Source organism: Sceloporus undulatus, chromosome 5 (genome assembly GCF_019175285.1).
Source record: "Sceloporus undulatus isolate JIND9_A2432 ecotype Alabama chromosome 5, SceUnd_v1.1, whole genome shotgun sequence".
NCBI classification, from domain to species: domain Eukaryota; kingdom Metazoa; phylum Chordata; class Lepidosauria; order Squamata; family Phrynosomatidae; genus Sceloporus; species Sceloporus undulatus.
Window position 1 is genome coordinate 28275616 of NC_056526.1, and position 11628 is coordinate 28287243.

Below are 11628 nucleotides of genomic sequence, written 5' to 3' on the forward strand. Positions count from 1 at the left end.
TACTCCTGGATGTTGTTTTTTTAAATAGTAGTAGAATCTGTGGAGAAAGAATAAATAGTAATAGTAATAATAATGATAATGGTGGCTACAGAGAGAAGGCTCAGTGTAATTTCATGCGGCGTGCGTGTGTCACTCTATCCTTTTCATACCTCTACGGTCCGGCGGCCTCTGAGGGAAAGTAGGAAGGAAGGGAGGAAGTGACTGAGGAAGGGAAGCCGGGAAGCGCGAGGCCGCAGAAGGAGGTATAGAGAAAGGGGGGAGGGGAGGAGGGGGCGCGCGCACACGCTTTGCTCCGATTGGTCCGTCGGTCTCCTTGTGAGGGGCTTGTGGGCGGGGCTTGGCGGGGCCTGACTGGGTGAGAAGAAGAACTTCTCTCTAGGCCTCATTCACTCGCTCAGCCTTGGAAGCCATGGAAGCAGAGGAACCGGGTCCCAGGTATCTTTTCCCGGAAGGAGGGGAGGGAAGGGAAGGGAAGGGGGCTCTGGAGCTGGGTCTCCCGGCCTGCCTTGATCTCCTCTTCGCCGAGCACAAAAGGCTTCTTCTCCTTTAGTGTGCAGCAGCCTGCAAGGGGCAGCTCCCGTGATCAATGGAACCATTCATTCATTCATTGATTCAGAGCATTTATACCCCGCACTTCAGCCGCAAAGGCTCTCAGGGCGGCTTACGAAACGGTTAATTAGACGGCTCTAATTACACATATATCTGCTGTGCGTCTGTGTAATTTTTTAATATATATATATATGGGTGTGTGGGTGTGTAGTTTTTCATATCTATCTATCTATCTATCTATCGATATATATAGATATATATTGTATATGTGTGTATCACTGCATTTTTTCATTTATATATGTGTGTGTAATTTTTTCATTTCATATATCTGTGTATGTTTTCATTTATATATATACATATATTTGTGTGTGTGTGTTATTTTTTCATTTAAATATGTGTGTATCCGTGTTGATTACTTTTTCATTTATATATATGTGTGTGTGTGTGTGCTTGTGTGTAATTTTTTATTTATATGTATTATTATTTTTCATTTCTATGCATGTGTGTCATATTTTCACTCATATATGTGCGCATGTGTGTAACTTTCATTTATATATATGTGTGTGTGTGTATTTCATTTCTATGTGTGTGTATGACTTTTCCAATTATATATACATGTGTGTGTGTGTAACTTTCATTTACATATATGTAAATGAGGCTGCATCCACTTTAACTGCCATGCTCAGTGCTAAAGGATTCTGGGATCTGTAGTTTGTTGCAGCAGCAGAGCTGTTTGACAGGGAAGGCTAAACGCCTCACAAAACTACAAATCCCAGTTGAGCCATGACATAGAAAATGGTGTCAGGCTGCATTATTTCTGCATTGTGGACGCAGCCTCAATGACAAAGAGGTTTGTTTTCCTCTGTTTGGCATACAGTAATCGATCACGTCAAGAACCTAAGTGTGTAGCAGCTGTGTATCGGGAGGAAGGAGGGAGGCTTGGTGGCAAGAAATACACCAGATCAGCCATGATACTTCTAAAATGTTGTCCTGACTTGGCAGTTTCAACATTAATAATGGCCTTTTCCCTTTTTCAAAAAAGATACTACACTCCTCTTCAGCCGGCATTTTATCCTTTTTCCTTCCACCAAATGATGACTTCAGCCACAGACATGGATATGATAAACGATCAGGAAACTCCTCAGGGAATTTTGGAGCCAAATGTGGTTCAGGAACCTATTCAAGGTATCTTTTTATTTTTCCTTGAAGTATTTCAGTCAACTATGTCGTTTCAGTGGAACTGCTTCAGTGATATTTTTGCCTTGGACTAGATATTCTTATCGTACTAAAGTACTTCTGCTTTACACTACAGTATTTGAATAGTATCATTGGTGAGACATGAGTAGGCACTTCCAGCTTATTTTTATATACTTACGTCTGAACACTTGGCAAAGCAATAATTTGTATGGTTGTTAATTTGAAAACATAGTTGGTGCATTTCTGTAGTGTATGATAAGAATAAAAATTCTTATCTAAACAGCTCAAATAACTTCCCCATGACATTCTTGCAAACAAGCTAGTGAAATGTGGGCTAGACAAAGTAACTGTTACATGGGTTTGTAATTGGTTGACCGTCCAAAGCCAAAGGGTGCTCAACAATGGCTTCTTTTCATCCTGGAGAGAAGTGACCAGTGGGGTCCCACAGGGCTCTGTCCTGGGCCCAGTGCTATTCAACATTTTTATCAATGACTTGGAGGAAAAAATTGGGGGAATACTTATCAAATTTGCAGATGACACCAAATTAGGAGGAGTAGCTAATACCCCAGAGGACAGGATCAAGATTCAAAATGACCTGAACAAGACTAGAAAACTGGGCCAAAGCTAACAAAATGAAATTCAACACGGAGAAATATAAGGTACAGCACTTAGGGTGGAGAAATGAAATGCACATATATAGGATGGGGGACACCTGGCTGAATGAAACTACGTGTGAAAGGGATCTGGGAGTCCAAGTGGACCACAAGTTAAACATGAGTTAACAGTGCAATGCAGCAGCTAACAAGGCCAATGTGATTTTAGGCTGCATCAGTACAAGTATAGTATCTAGATCAAGGGAAGTAATAGTGCCACTATATTCTGCTCTGGTCAGGCTTCACCTGGAATATTGTGTCCAGTTCTGGGCACCACAATTTAAAAAGGACATTGAGAAACTGGAACGTGTCCAAAGGAGGGTGACCAAAATGGTGAAAGGTCTGGAAACCATGTCCTATTAGGAACGACTTGAAGAGCTGGGGATGTTTAGCCTGGAAGAGAAGGTTAAGAGGTGATATGATAGCCCTGTTTAAATACTTGAAGGGATGTCATACTGAGGAGGGAGCTGACCTGTTTTCAGCTGCTCTAGAGAACAGGACCCGGAGAAATGGATGCAAGCTCCAGGAAAAGAGATTCCACCTCAACATTAGGAGGAACTTCCTGACAGTAAGGGCTGTTCGACAGTGGAACATGCTCCCTCGGAGTGTAGTGGAGTCTCCTTCCTTGGAGGTCTTTAAACAGAGGCTGGATGGTCATCTGTTGGGGATGCTTTGATTGAGAGTTCCTGCATGGCAGGGGGTTGGACTGGATGGCCCTTGCGGTCTCTTCCAACTCTATGATTCTGTGAACTTTTCTAGGCATATAACCCATCTAGGCAATTCATAGGCACAAATCTGATGTTACACTAGATTCATGGAGTTTCCTTCATTTCTCCTTCTTTCTGTAGCCCAGGAGCCTCTGGAAAATTGACTCTGGAAAGATTCCCAACCCAGTGGAGCTGATTTTAGGGGTGTTTGTGGATTGACAAGACTTCTTGATTGGTTTCTGAAAACTTCCTGCCATACACTTAGGGAGCTATTGCTTGGACAATCCACAAAAGTGACCTAAGTTATTTCTGTACCAGCAGAAGTGATTTCCTATAGTTAGTGTAAAAGAAGAGTCCAGCTCAGATTTATCTTGTGCAGGCCACTTGTGTTCACTATTTTGTACGCTGTTAGATGCACAACAGTTAAACCCAGTGCAATTATATTGGCAGCGTTGTTTGCTAGTGGAGAGTTCTTTGCTAGCATCACATTGGATCTACCCCACAGTATTTTAATTTAGACCAGACAATCTGTTCTTGAAGACTTGTCATTTATAGCAAGCTGGATTTATTTTGTAAGAACCAGTATCTGGGATAAAATTTCTTTCATTTTAAGTTTTCTTCAGGGACAAGGCAAGAGTAGTCTGACTCAGTTGTAGCAACGAGCATTTTCCTCATACACAGGAAACATAAAATGGCACAATGTGGAGTTGGGAAGTGCTCCCCCAACTTTTGAGGTCTTGCTAGATATTACTTAGCAGATAAATATTTTGTTAATGTAATACTTTTTATCAATCTTAGACCATACTGTTCAAGGGTTTTTATGTTATCATCTTTAAAAAGACTGTTAAAAGTCTCGTTCTGTTTTCCAGCAGCAGTTAAAGGAAGAAAAAGAAGAACTAAATCTTCTGAACCCAAAAAAACTACTGTTAAAGTCCCTAAAGTTACTAAAGCTGCCAAATCAAAAGGCAAACAGGAGAAAATCACAGATACCTTCAAAGTCAAAAGGAAAGTCAATCGTTTTAATGGTGTATCTGAAGCTGAATTGTTGACCAAAACTCTTCCCGATATACTCACCTTCAACTTAGACATTGTAATTGTAAGTTCAGAATCTTTTTCCTATAAACGTTTTGTAACCCGTCGGGTAGCAAAAGCACTCTGTTTTTAATTTAGTATACAACTTGGCCTCTGCATAGAGAAGTCAAAAGACCAGCTGTTTTCTCTTCTATATCATTGCCTTATTGTTCCAGAATTTAATGCTTTGGGAACTACAAGTGACCATCTTCTAAACTTTCCTTATGCCTAGGCAAGGAGTTACGGTCTGTTCCTATTTTTGCTTTTTCTTTGCTGCTTAGAAGTAGTTAGAGGTTTTCCCTCATGCAGCGAATAAGCCTGTTATGAGGCAAGTAATTAAATTCCTATTTGTTTCAGATTAACAGTCACTTATTTCCTGAGTTTCTTGTCCAAATTTTAGATTAATATCTTGCCTTATTCCAGCAGATAACAACTGTGATTCCTTTATGTTTTTGTCTAGATTGGTATAAACCCAGGTTTAATGGCGGCCTATAAAGGGCATCATTATCCAGGACCTGGAAACCACTTCTGTAAGTGTCTTGGTTCATAATCTGTTGAAATTCAAGAGGTCAGTTCTACTTTAGATTTCTCTGATTGTAGAAGCAGTGTGTGGAGTGGTTGGGTGGGTGGGTAATATTTCTTTGGGATAGGCCACAGCCAAGATTTGACTGGCTAGAAAAAATAGAGAAAAATACATAGATAAAATGGTGAGAAAATAAATTTTATTCCTAAACATGGAATACCATGCAGTATACTGTTATACTGTTAAAATTTGAGAAAGAAGCATCTTTTTGAAAATAAATTGGGGTGGTGTGACATGTACATTTCTAAGACTACGGAAGATGTATTTCCTTGCTCCACAGGGAAGTGTCTTTTTTTGTCTGGGCTAAGTGAAGAACAGTTGAATCATATGGATGACCATACTTTACCACATAAATATGGAATTGGATTTACAAATATGGTGGAAAGGACAACACCAGGTAGCAAGGATCTTTCCAGGTACAGTAAAGTTCAAATACCGTACAGTAGATCACTGCTAGTTGTGGTCCTATTTTTATTTGTGTCTCTTTTAGCAAAGAGTTTCGGGAAGGAGGACGAATTCTGGTGCAGAAATTGCAGAAGTATCAACCTAAAATAGCAGTTTTTAATGGAAAATGTGAGTTTATTTAATCTGCAGGGTTTCTGCATTTTGATTCCACTGATTTTGTCTTGAGACTAACAATTGCTTTATCTGTTTCATTGTAGGTATTTATGATATTTTTAGTAAAGAGGTTTTTGGAGTCAAGGTTAAAAAGTTGGAATTTGGTCTACAGCCACATAAAGTCCCAGATACAGAAACAGTAAGTTCCTATAAGTTTTAGAAATGTAACCACAGTGGCTTCACATTTATAGAAATAAGCATTTATTAGAGTGCAATCATGTTTTATGTATGCATTGGGCAAGAATCTACCCTGCTATTCTGAGTACAATATATCCTTGACATTCATAGGGGTTAGAGGCACAAGACCCCCTGTAAAAGTCAAAAATCACAATTAAAGTGGAGGGGGGGTCAAGAGCAGTGCACACGTGCATACCCCCATCTCCCTTCCAAAGCCTCAAACAGCTCTAGTAAGCGCTCTAAGGTACTGGAGGGGCAAGGAGGCGTGCATTCGTGGCTTCCCCCCTCCCTTTCCTCTGGGAAGTTCTCTGAAGCCTTGGAACGACAGGAAGGAGGCTGTATTCATTTTCCCCAAACCCCTTCCCAAGGCAAGAGAGCTGTCTTTCCCCAGGCAGCTCCCTGTCCTGGAAAAGGCTGAAGGATTATTTTCCCCAAACCCCTTCCCAAAGCAAAGAGCTGCTTGGAGAAAGAGGCAGTGCTCCATCCTGGAAAGGAATGGGATTGGTGTGCACACCCTTCCCAGCTTCTCCCTCCTGGGCTTTTCCCCTCCCTGCATGTGCAGTGGCCTTTTGCTACAAATGTTGGGGATGACTATATAGATCTTTGTTCAAAATTATAGTTATTCACTTAAGAGTTTGAAATTTCAACACCAGCGATAGAGACTATGAAGCTTTCATGGAAATAGATCTAAATTCAGTTGCTAGTCCCAGCTAGAATAGACTTGTTGAATAGTCAGTACTTATGTAAATGCCACCTATTCATGATTTAAGGCTTAATGTATAAGAAAGCATACCAGCTTAATGATTTTTCACTTAACATTGCCTACAGCTTGTGTTTGTGATGTTTTTGTACAGCTTTGCTATGTTATGCCATCGTCTAGCGCAAGATGTGCTCAGTTTCCTCGTGCACAAGATAAAGTTCACTATTACATAAAGCTCAAAGAATTGAGGGATCAACTGAAAGGTGTTACATCAAACACTGAAATTCAGGAAGTGCAATACACATTTGACTTGCAGCTTGCACAAGGTACAGTATATGAAGTCAGAATAGACATGATTTTCATAATATCCAATACACGTATAAAAAGTAATAATAACAAACTATAACAAATAATAAATAGTAAATAAAATAGGCCTAGGTCACTACTCATTGTCATAAACTAAGATTGTAGATGTTAAATATTTTGATCTTGTTTGATCTTGTGCTTCAGAAATTATCACTAATTAATTTGAAAGTTTGCACAGTTTGGGGTTATCTCTTGAGATAACACAGTAATGTTACTCTATTGTAAAACTCTTTGTAAGGTACTTGACTTGACATTGTGGGTTTGTTTACCCAGAGGAGGCAAAGAAGATGGCTGTCAAAGAAGAAAAATACGATCCAGGATATGAAGCAGCCTATGGAGGTGTTTACGGTGAAAAAACAGTGGCAGAGAGTGATTCCTGTAACTTCCCATCAAATGGAACAGGTAGAGTAAGGGGCATGTTTGTTTGTTTGTTTGTTTCAGTGTATTTTAAATCCATTTTCATTCATGTAGCGTATGCTTGGACTATTTCAGGTCAATTGTAATCCAGTGATCCTAGGGCAGTATCCTATTGGCCATAGGAAGGAATTAAAAAATCCCTGTATGATTTGAGATGACAGTCTGACCTCAGAGGAGATATGACTTCTGTGTCTTAATGCCTAAAATGAGGAATTGTGGAAGGAGCCAGATGCCATCCATACTGTCCAGACTTCAGCACTTGATATTTCCCACCCCCAAAATGTCTAGAAATAATTTCTAGTTGCAGTTTCTGGGCTTATGGCAGGAAGTGGTGGCATTTGGTGGGTTTTCAGGATAAAGAGGTTCAATGAAATGATCTGCTGTTTCTGGAAACCTCAAGGAGTGGAATTTTTTTATCTTAGATTTTAAAAAACATTTCTGGGGAGATCTGTAAGGACTTGTGCGACTGTAAAACAAGTGCTTGGAGCCTCATGCAACCTGGTGGATTGAACTTTCTGTACCCATCTTACATGATCATCAAAATATGGTATACTGACACAGATGTCCTCTTCAGCCAATAGGGAGCTGGATTTTCTGCACAATAAGTGGTGGACTGTGGGCCTTGAGGAAGGCCTGCTCATATATACCCAATGGCTAGCACAGTTGCCTAGATCATCACTCACCTTGGCCCTGAGCAGACAAGCTAGTATAGCACAGGTCTGGACCGAGTCCCAACCCAGATTGGTCCCCAGGCTGATGTAGGGATGGGTGGGTGTTTACATGCCAGCCTGTCCGAATGCCACAAACATATGGACTATGATGTTTATCACACTATACTCTTAAAGTGCTACTATTCCACTTTGACTCCTCTAGCTGCCTTCTGTTGCATTCTGGGATTTGCAGTTTTAAGGAGGGGTATTTAGAATTCTCAGGCAGAGAACTGCCTGAGAATTCTAAATATCCCTCCTTAAAACTGCCAGTACCAGAATGCAACAGGAGGCAGCTAGAGGAGTCAAAGTGGAATAGTAGCACTTTAAGAGTATAGTGTGATAAACATCCAAGTTTCAACAGTCTTCTCCCTTTGCCATCCCCAGTCCTGTTAATCAGATGGTGCTGAGGATGGGCTAAGCGAAAGTTGACATGTTTTGTTTCACTTAATACCCTCCATTCCCCACACACCCAATTTTGTTACATATCTGAGGCAACATGTGCTGTTTTAGGCCCGGGATAGGCCTTTTAAAGCCAAGAAACATATTTGGTCAACTTATTTGCTTCCTGATGGTAGTGGTTATTATTACATGTATGTCCTGCCTTTTGGAATAAAAGCCTCTCCTGGGCCTAAATAGTTGGGAGTTGACAAAATTTCCCCCTTCAAGGGAGGGTGGGATGTATTTTTACTTTCAAAAAATTAGGCGAAATTTTTAAAAAGAAAAATGGGAGGGTGTGATCCAGTTCAGCTTCACAGTCCCTGGCAATTGCCTTTTTATTACCTTTTCTAAAGTTGCTCTAAATAACAGCCAAAATGTGTAACTGCATCTTAAAAAGAAATGCTTTGTCTTTTCTTAGCCCAGGACTGTCTAAAGATGTATACAGTGGAATAATGCCAACTTAAACTATTACACTTGTTTTGTTTTTATGCAGCAGCCACTGCAGAGTATAGCAGTGGGTCTTACTTTGGAGAAGTCGTCAATGGACAATGGATGACACAGTCTTTCACTGACCAGATTCCAGAGTTCAGCAACTCTAGACCACAAGAGGAAGCAAGTGATGCTTAAAGTCTGCCTTTAAAAATCAAGCCTAAGTGCTGCAGGATTTTTAACAAATTTGTGAAGAATGGTACCTCAGTTTCCCAACTGAAGCATTTTAATAGCATTTTACCTCTTAATTTTCTTATGATAACCATTTGTGTTGGTAGATTTAGGCCTATGAATTATGTCACTTTAAAGAAGTGTCCAATTTTTTTAAAGATAAAAAATCCCCCCTTTTCCCCATGAGACTTTTATATTTCAATTGTTCCATAGTTGCAGTTTTAGCAAACTGGCTCATTTGTGACAACCCATTTCTTGTTTTAAATCTGTATTTTGTAATGAAGTCTGTGAACTTATATTTTTATCAGTCCCTTCATATGTAGGGATATTTCATAGGTAGTTTAGTACATCTGAAAAGGTGAGAAGCTTTTAGATTTAACATTGTTACTGGACATTGACACAACATGCAATTGTCCACTACATCTGTTACACAATAATAGACATTCAGACCTACTTAATAGAGAGCTGCTTTGTCACAGGAAGAAACACCAGGAGGTTTTTTTTTCTTAACTCTGATTCTTAACTCAGTCTTGGATCACACATGTGTTTGTTTGCATCATTTACTTACTAGCAGTTTAATATGTCAGCTGTCTCAGTGAAAATGCATTAGGACTGAAGCACATGATTTCTAGCTTCACATGTAAAGTAATTATTTTGCTAGAGCCAAACACCTTCATTCCACCTTTGTCTTGCCCCACCTTTGCTTGCTTCAGCTTCAGCTGCCATTTTCTTCTGTCTCTTTAGCAACACACCATTTAAAGTATCTGAATACTGGCAAATTGTTTGGAATTATATGGTGCTGTCTGTTGCTGGTACATGAAGATCAAGTGGAGCCCACCTAGAATAAGGGCAGTGCTTCTCATATCAGATAACATGGTTTGTAGCCATTAAAACAGAGATGGGCAACTGTAGACTTCCAAATTGTCTTGTCTTAGTAATGAAGGTTTATAGGAGTTGCTGTTAAACAATAGCAGGAGGTTCACAAGTGGCCCACTTGTACCTGGAGGGATTACAAAATGAATACTTCACATCTTTTCACTACAATACATGAAAAATCACTGAAAGTGAGAAGAGGGGGCATCTTTAAATTCTGACAGGTTTTTGCAAAACGTCTTATTTCTCACCCCCCCCCTTTTTTTTTTGGCTCAGCCTTAAGATGTGTTGCTTGTGGGGGGAAAGATACTATCTTTGATGTAGTATCTGTGGTGGCTCTTCCTTTTGATATTGCAGTTATCATGTGATGAAGAGACTACTTGAACCAGTCTTTATTGTTCAGAAGGCAAGAGTTCCCATGCATATGTATGTTTCTGAGCAAGAGTCTGACATTCCACTTTATCTCAGGAAGGCAATATGGAATTCTGCATCATATATATAGCTGGCAAGCTGCTCAAGTGTTAGGCATTTACAAGCATGTTCTAGGGATTAAACATAGCTAATCATTTATGCAACATTTCCATAGGGTTCAGGGCATTATTCACTTCCATTGCAGGTGCAATAGCATACTGAGCAATTGGGGGAGGGGGGCGTCTGTGTGCTACCTTACACCCTCTTTCCCTGTGCCTTGCAATTAGGTGAAAAAATGTTAGATATGAATAAAAGGTGCTGGCTCCTAATATACCAACGCACTGCTTGCACGTATTAGTGAAATTAACCCTGACTGGAAAACTGCATGTTGGTGCTGAACCCACAGTCCAAGTGGATTATTCCTGCTTTTATTCATTTGACTGGGATTAAGAACAGTTGTCCTTTTATCTAACATTTAGTTTTCTTCTATCCTCCTCAACCCCCTTTTCATTAAAAGGGGTAGGATATACTTAAAGAAAAAGCAATAAGTGGATTAAGCAAGTTACTATCAATCAGGTGCTTTGGATACTTGAATGATGCACAGGAACTGTGTCTCCATAGTGTATACATAGTTCAGATCGCTATATAACTGCAACACATACAGTTAGGTTTATAAATGCATTGTCTGTAATGGCCTTAGGAGCGAGTAGCTGAGTGGATAAATTGGAAAGTAAAATATGTCCATAGCCTATTGGCAACTTTGGAACATTTTCACAATATTTTGACTTGCTGCTTATTAAGAGGTAAGCATGTCTGTGGACTCCCTTCAAAATCATGTACTTTAATCCTAAAATATGGTATCTTTTAAAATTAAGATTCAGGTGTATATTCAACTGATCATGTTGGTTAGCCCCTGTAAGCAATTGGTCATTATCTGGTCAATAGTCTAAAATGATTCACTTGCAGCATAATCCTCTGCTTATTTACTCAGAAGCAAGATCTCCTGTGTTCAGTGGGATCTAACTTGGCAGTAGGTATGTCTAGGATCACAGCCTTATTTTTATTTTATATGCATCGCTGTTTACATGGACACTTTTTAGCAAGTGCTTGAAGTGCCTTGCATCAGGGATCTGGAACAATTTTTATTTTTTAACAAACCTATATTATTCCAGATATCTCAGTAGTAACTATTGTAAATGTGAAAAGGGAACATCTTGGTTTGAAAGAGGCATCCATTAAATTACTGAGAAATAATGTGCACAAGAGGTTAATGAAATGTGAATACACTCTTCTCAAACATGGTGCTTTGAAACTGTAATAATTTTGGTCTGCCAGTTTCTTGCAAAAACCCTAACAGGAATTTGTGGTGCTTAATTGTGACATTGTTTAAAAGTCTTGATGCTGGATTGCTTTTTGCTGTTCAAAAGAAGCAGTGATAAATTATTTGAAATGAATAAAAGAATTGATGTTAATTATTGTTTCAGTTTAATATTGACCA

At 39.5% G+C, this 11628-nt stretch overlaps 1 protein-coding gene across 4 annotated transcripts; it reads left to right on the top strand.

Annotated features, from left to right (window-relative positions):
* Nucleotides 1-163: 163 nt before the first annotated feature.
* Nucleotides 164-11615, top strand: TDG (thymine DNA glycosylase). Of its 4 annotated transcripts, none has more exons than XM_042469436.1 (10): nucleotides 164-242; nucleotides 1592-1734; nucleotides 3976-4202; nucleotides 4638-4707; nucleotides 5041-5176; nucleotides 5251-5333; nucleotides 5423-5517; nucleotides 6410-6581; nucleotides 6895-7023; nucleotides 8680-11615. In XM_042469436.1, the coding sequence occupies exons 2-10, from the start codon at nucleotides 1641-1643 to the stop codon at nucleotides 8811-8813; spliced, it is 1140 nt and encodes a 379-aa protein (XP_042325370.1). In that variant the 5' UTR covers nucleotides 164-242; nucleotides 1592-1640; the 3' UTR covers nucleotides 8814-11615. The 4 variants fall into 4 exon arrangements, with proteins under 4 accessions (XP_042325370.1, XP_042325367.1, XP_042325369.1 ...); XM_042469433.1 differs by lacking the exon at nucleotides 164-242 and adding an exon at nucleotides 320-435; XM_042469435.1 differs by lacking the exon at nucleotides 164-242 and adding an exon at nucleotides 320-435 and having other exon boundaries at nucleotides 8683-11615.
* The last annotated feature ends 13 nt before the right edge of the window (nucleotides 11616-11628 follow it).

What these genes read in the sequence shown, in the direction of transcription:
- TDG (XM_042469433.1), top strand. Translation starts at nt 410, where the DNA reads ATGGAAGCAGAGGAACCGGGTCCCAG. An exon ending in AAGTCCCAGATACAGAAACA is followed by an intron (nt 5,518 to 6,409) that starts GTAAGTTCCTAT and finishes GTTTTTGTACAG; the next exon opens with CTTTGCTATGTTATGCCATC. An exon ending in CTTCCCATCAAATGGAACAG is followed by an intron (nt 7,024 to 8,679) that starts GTAGAGTAAGGG and finishes GTTTTTATGCAG; the next exon opens with CAGCCACTGCAGAGTATAGC.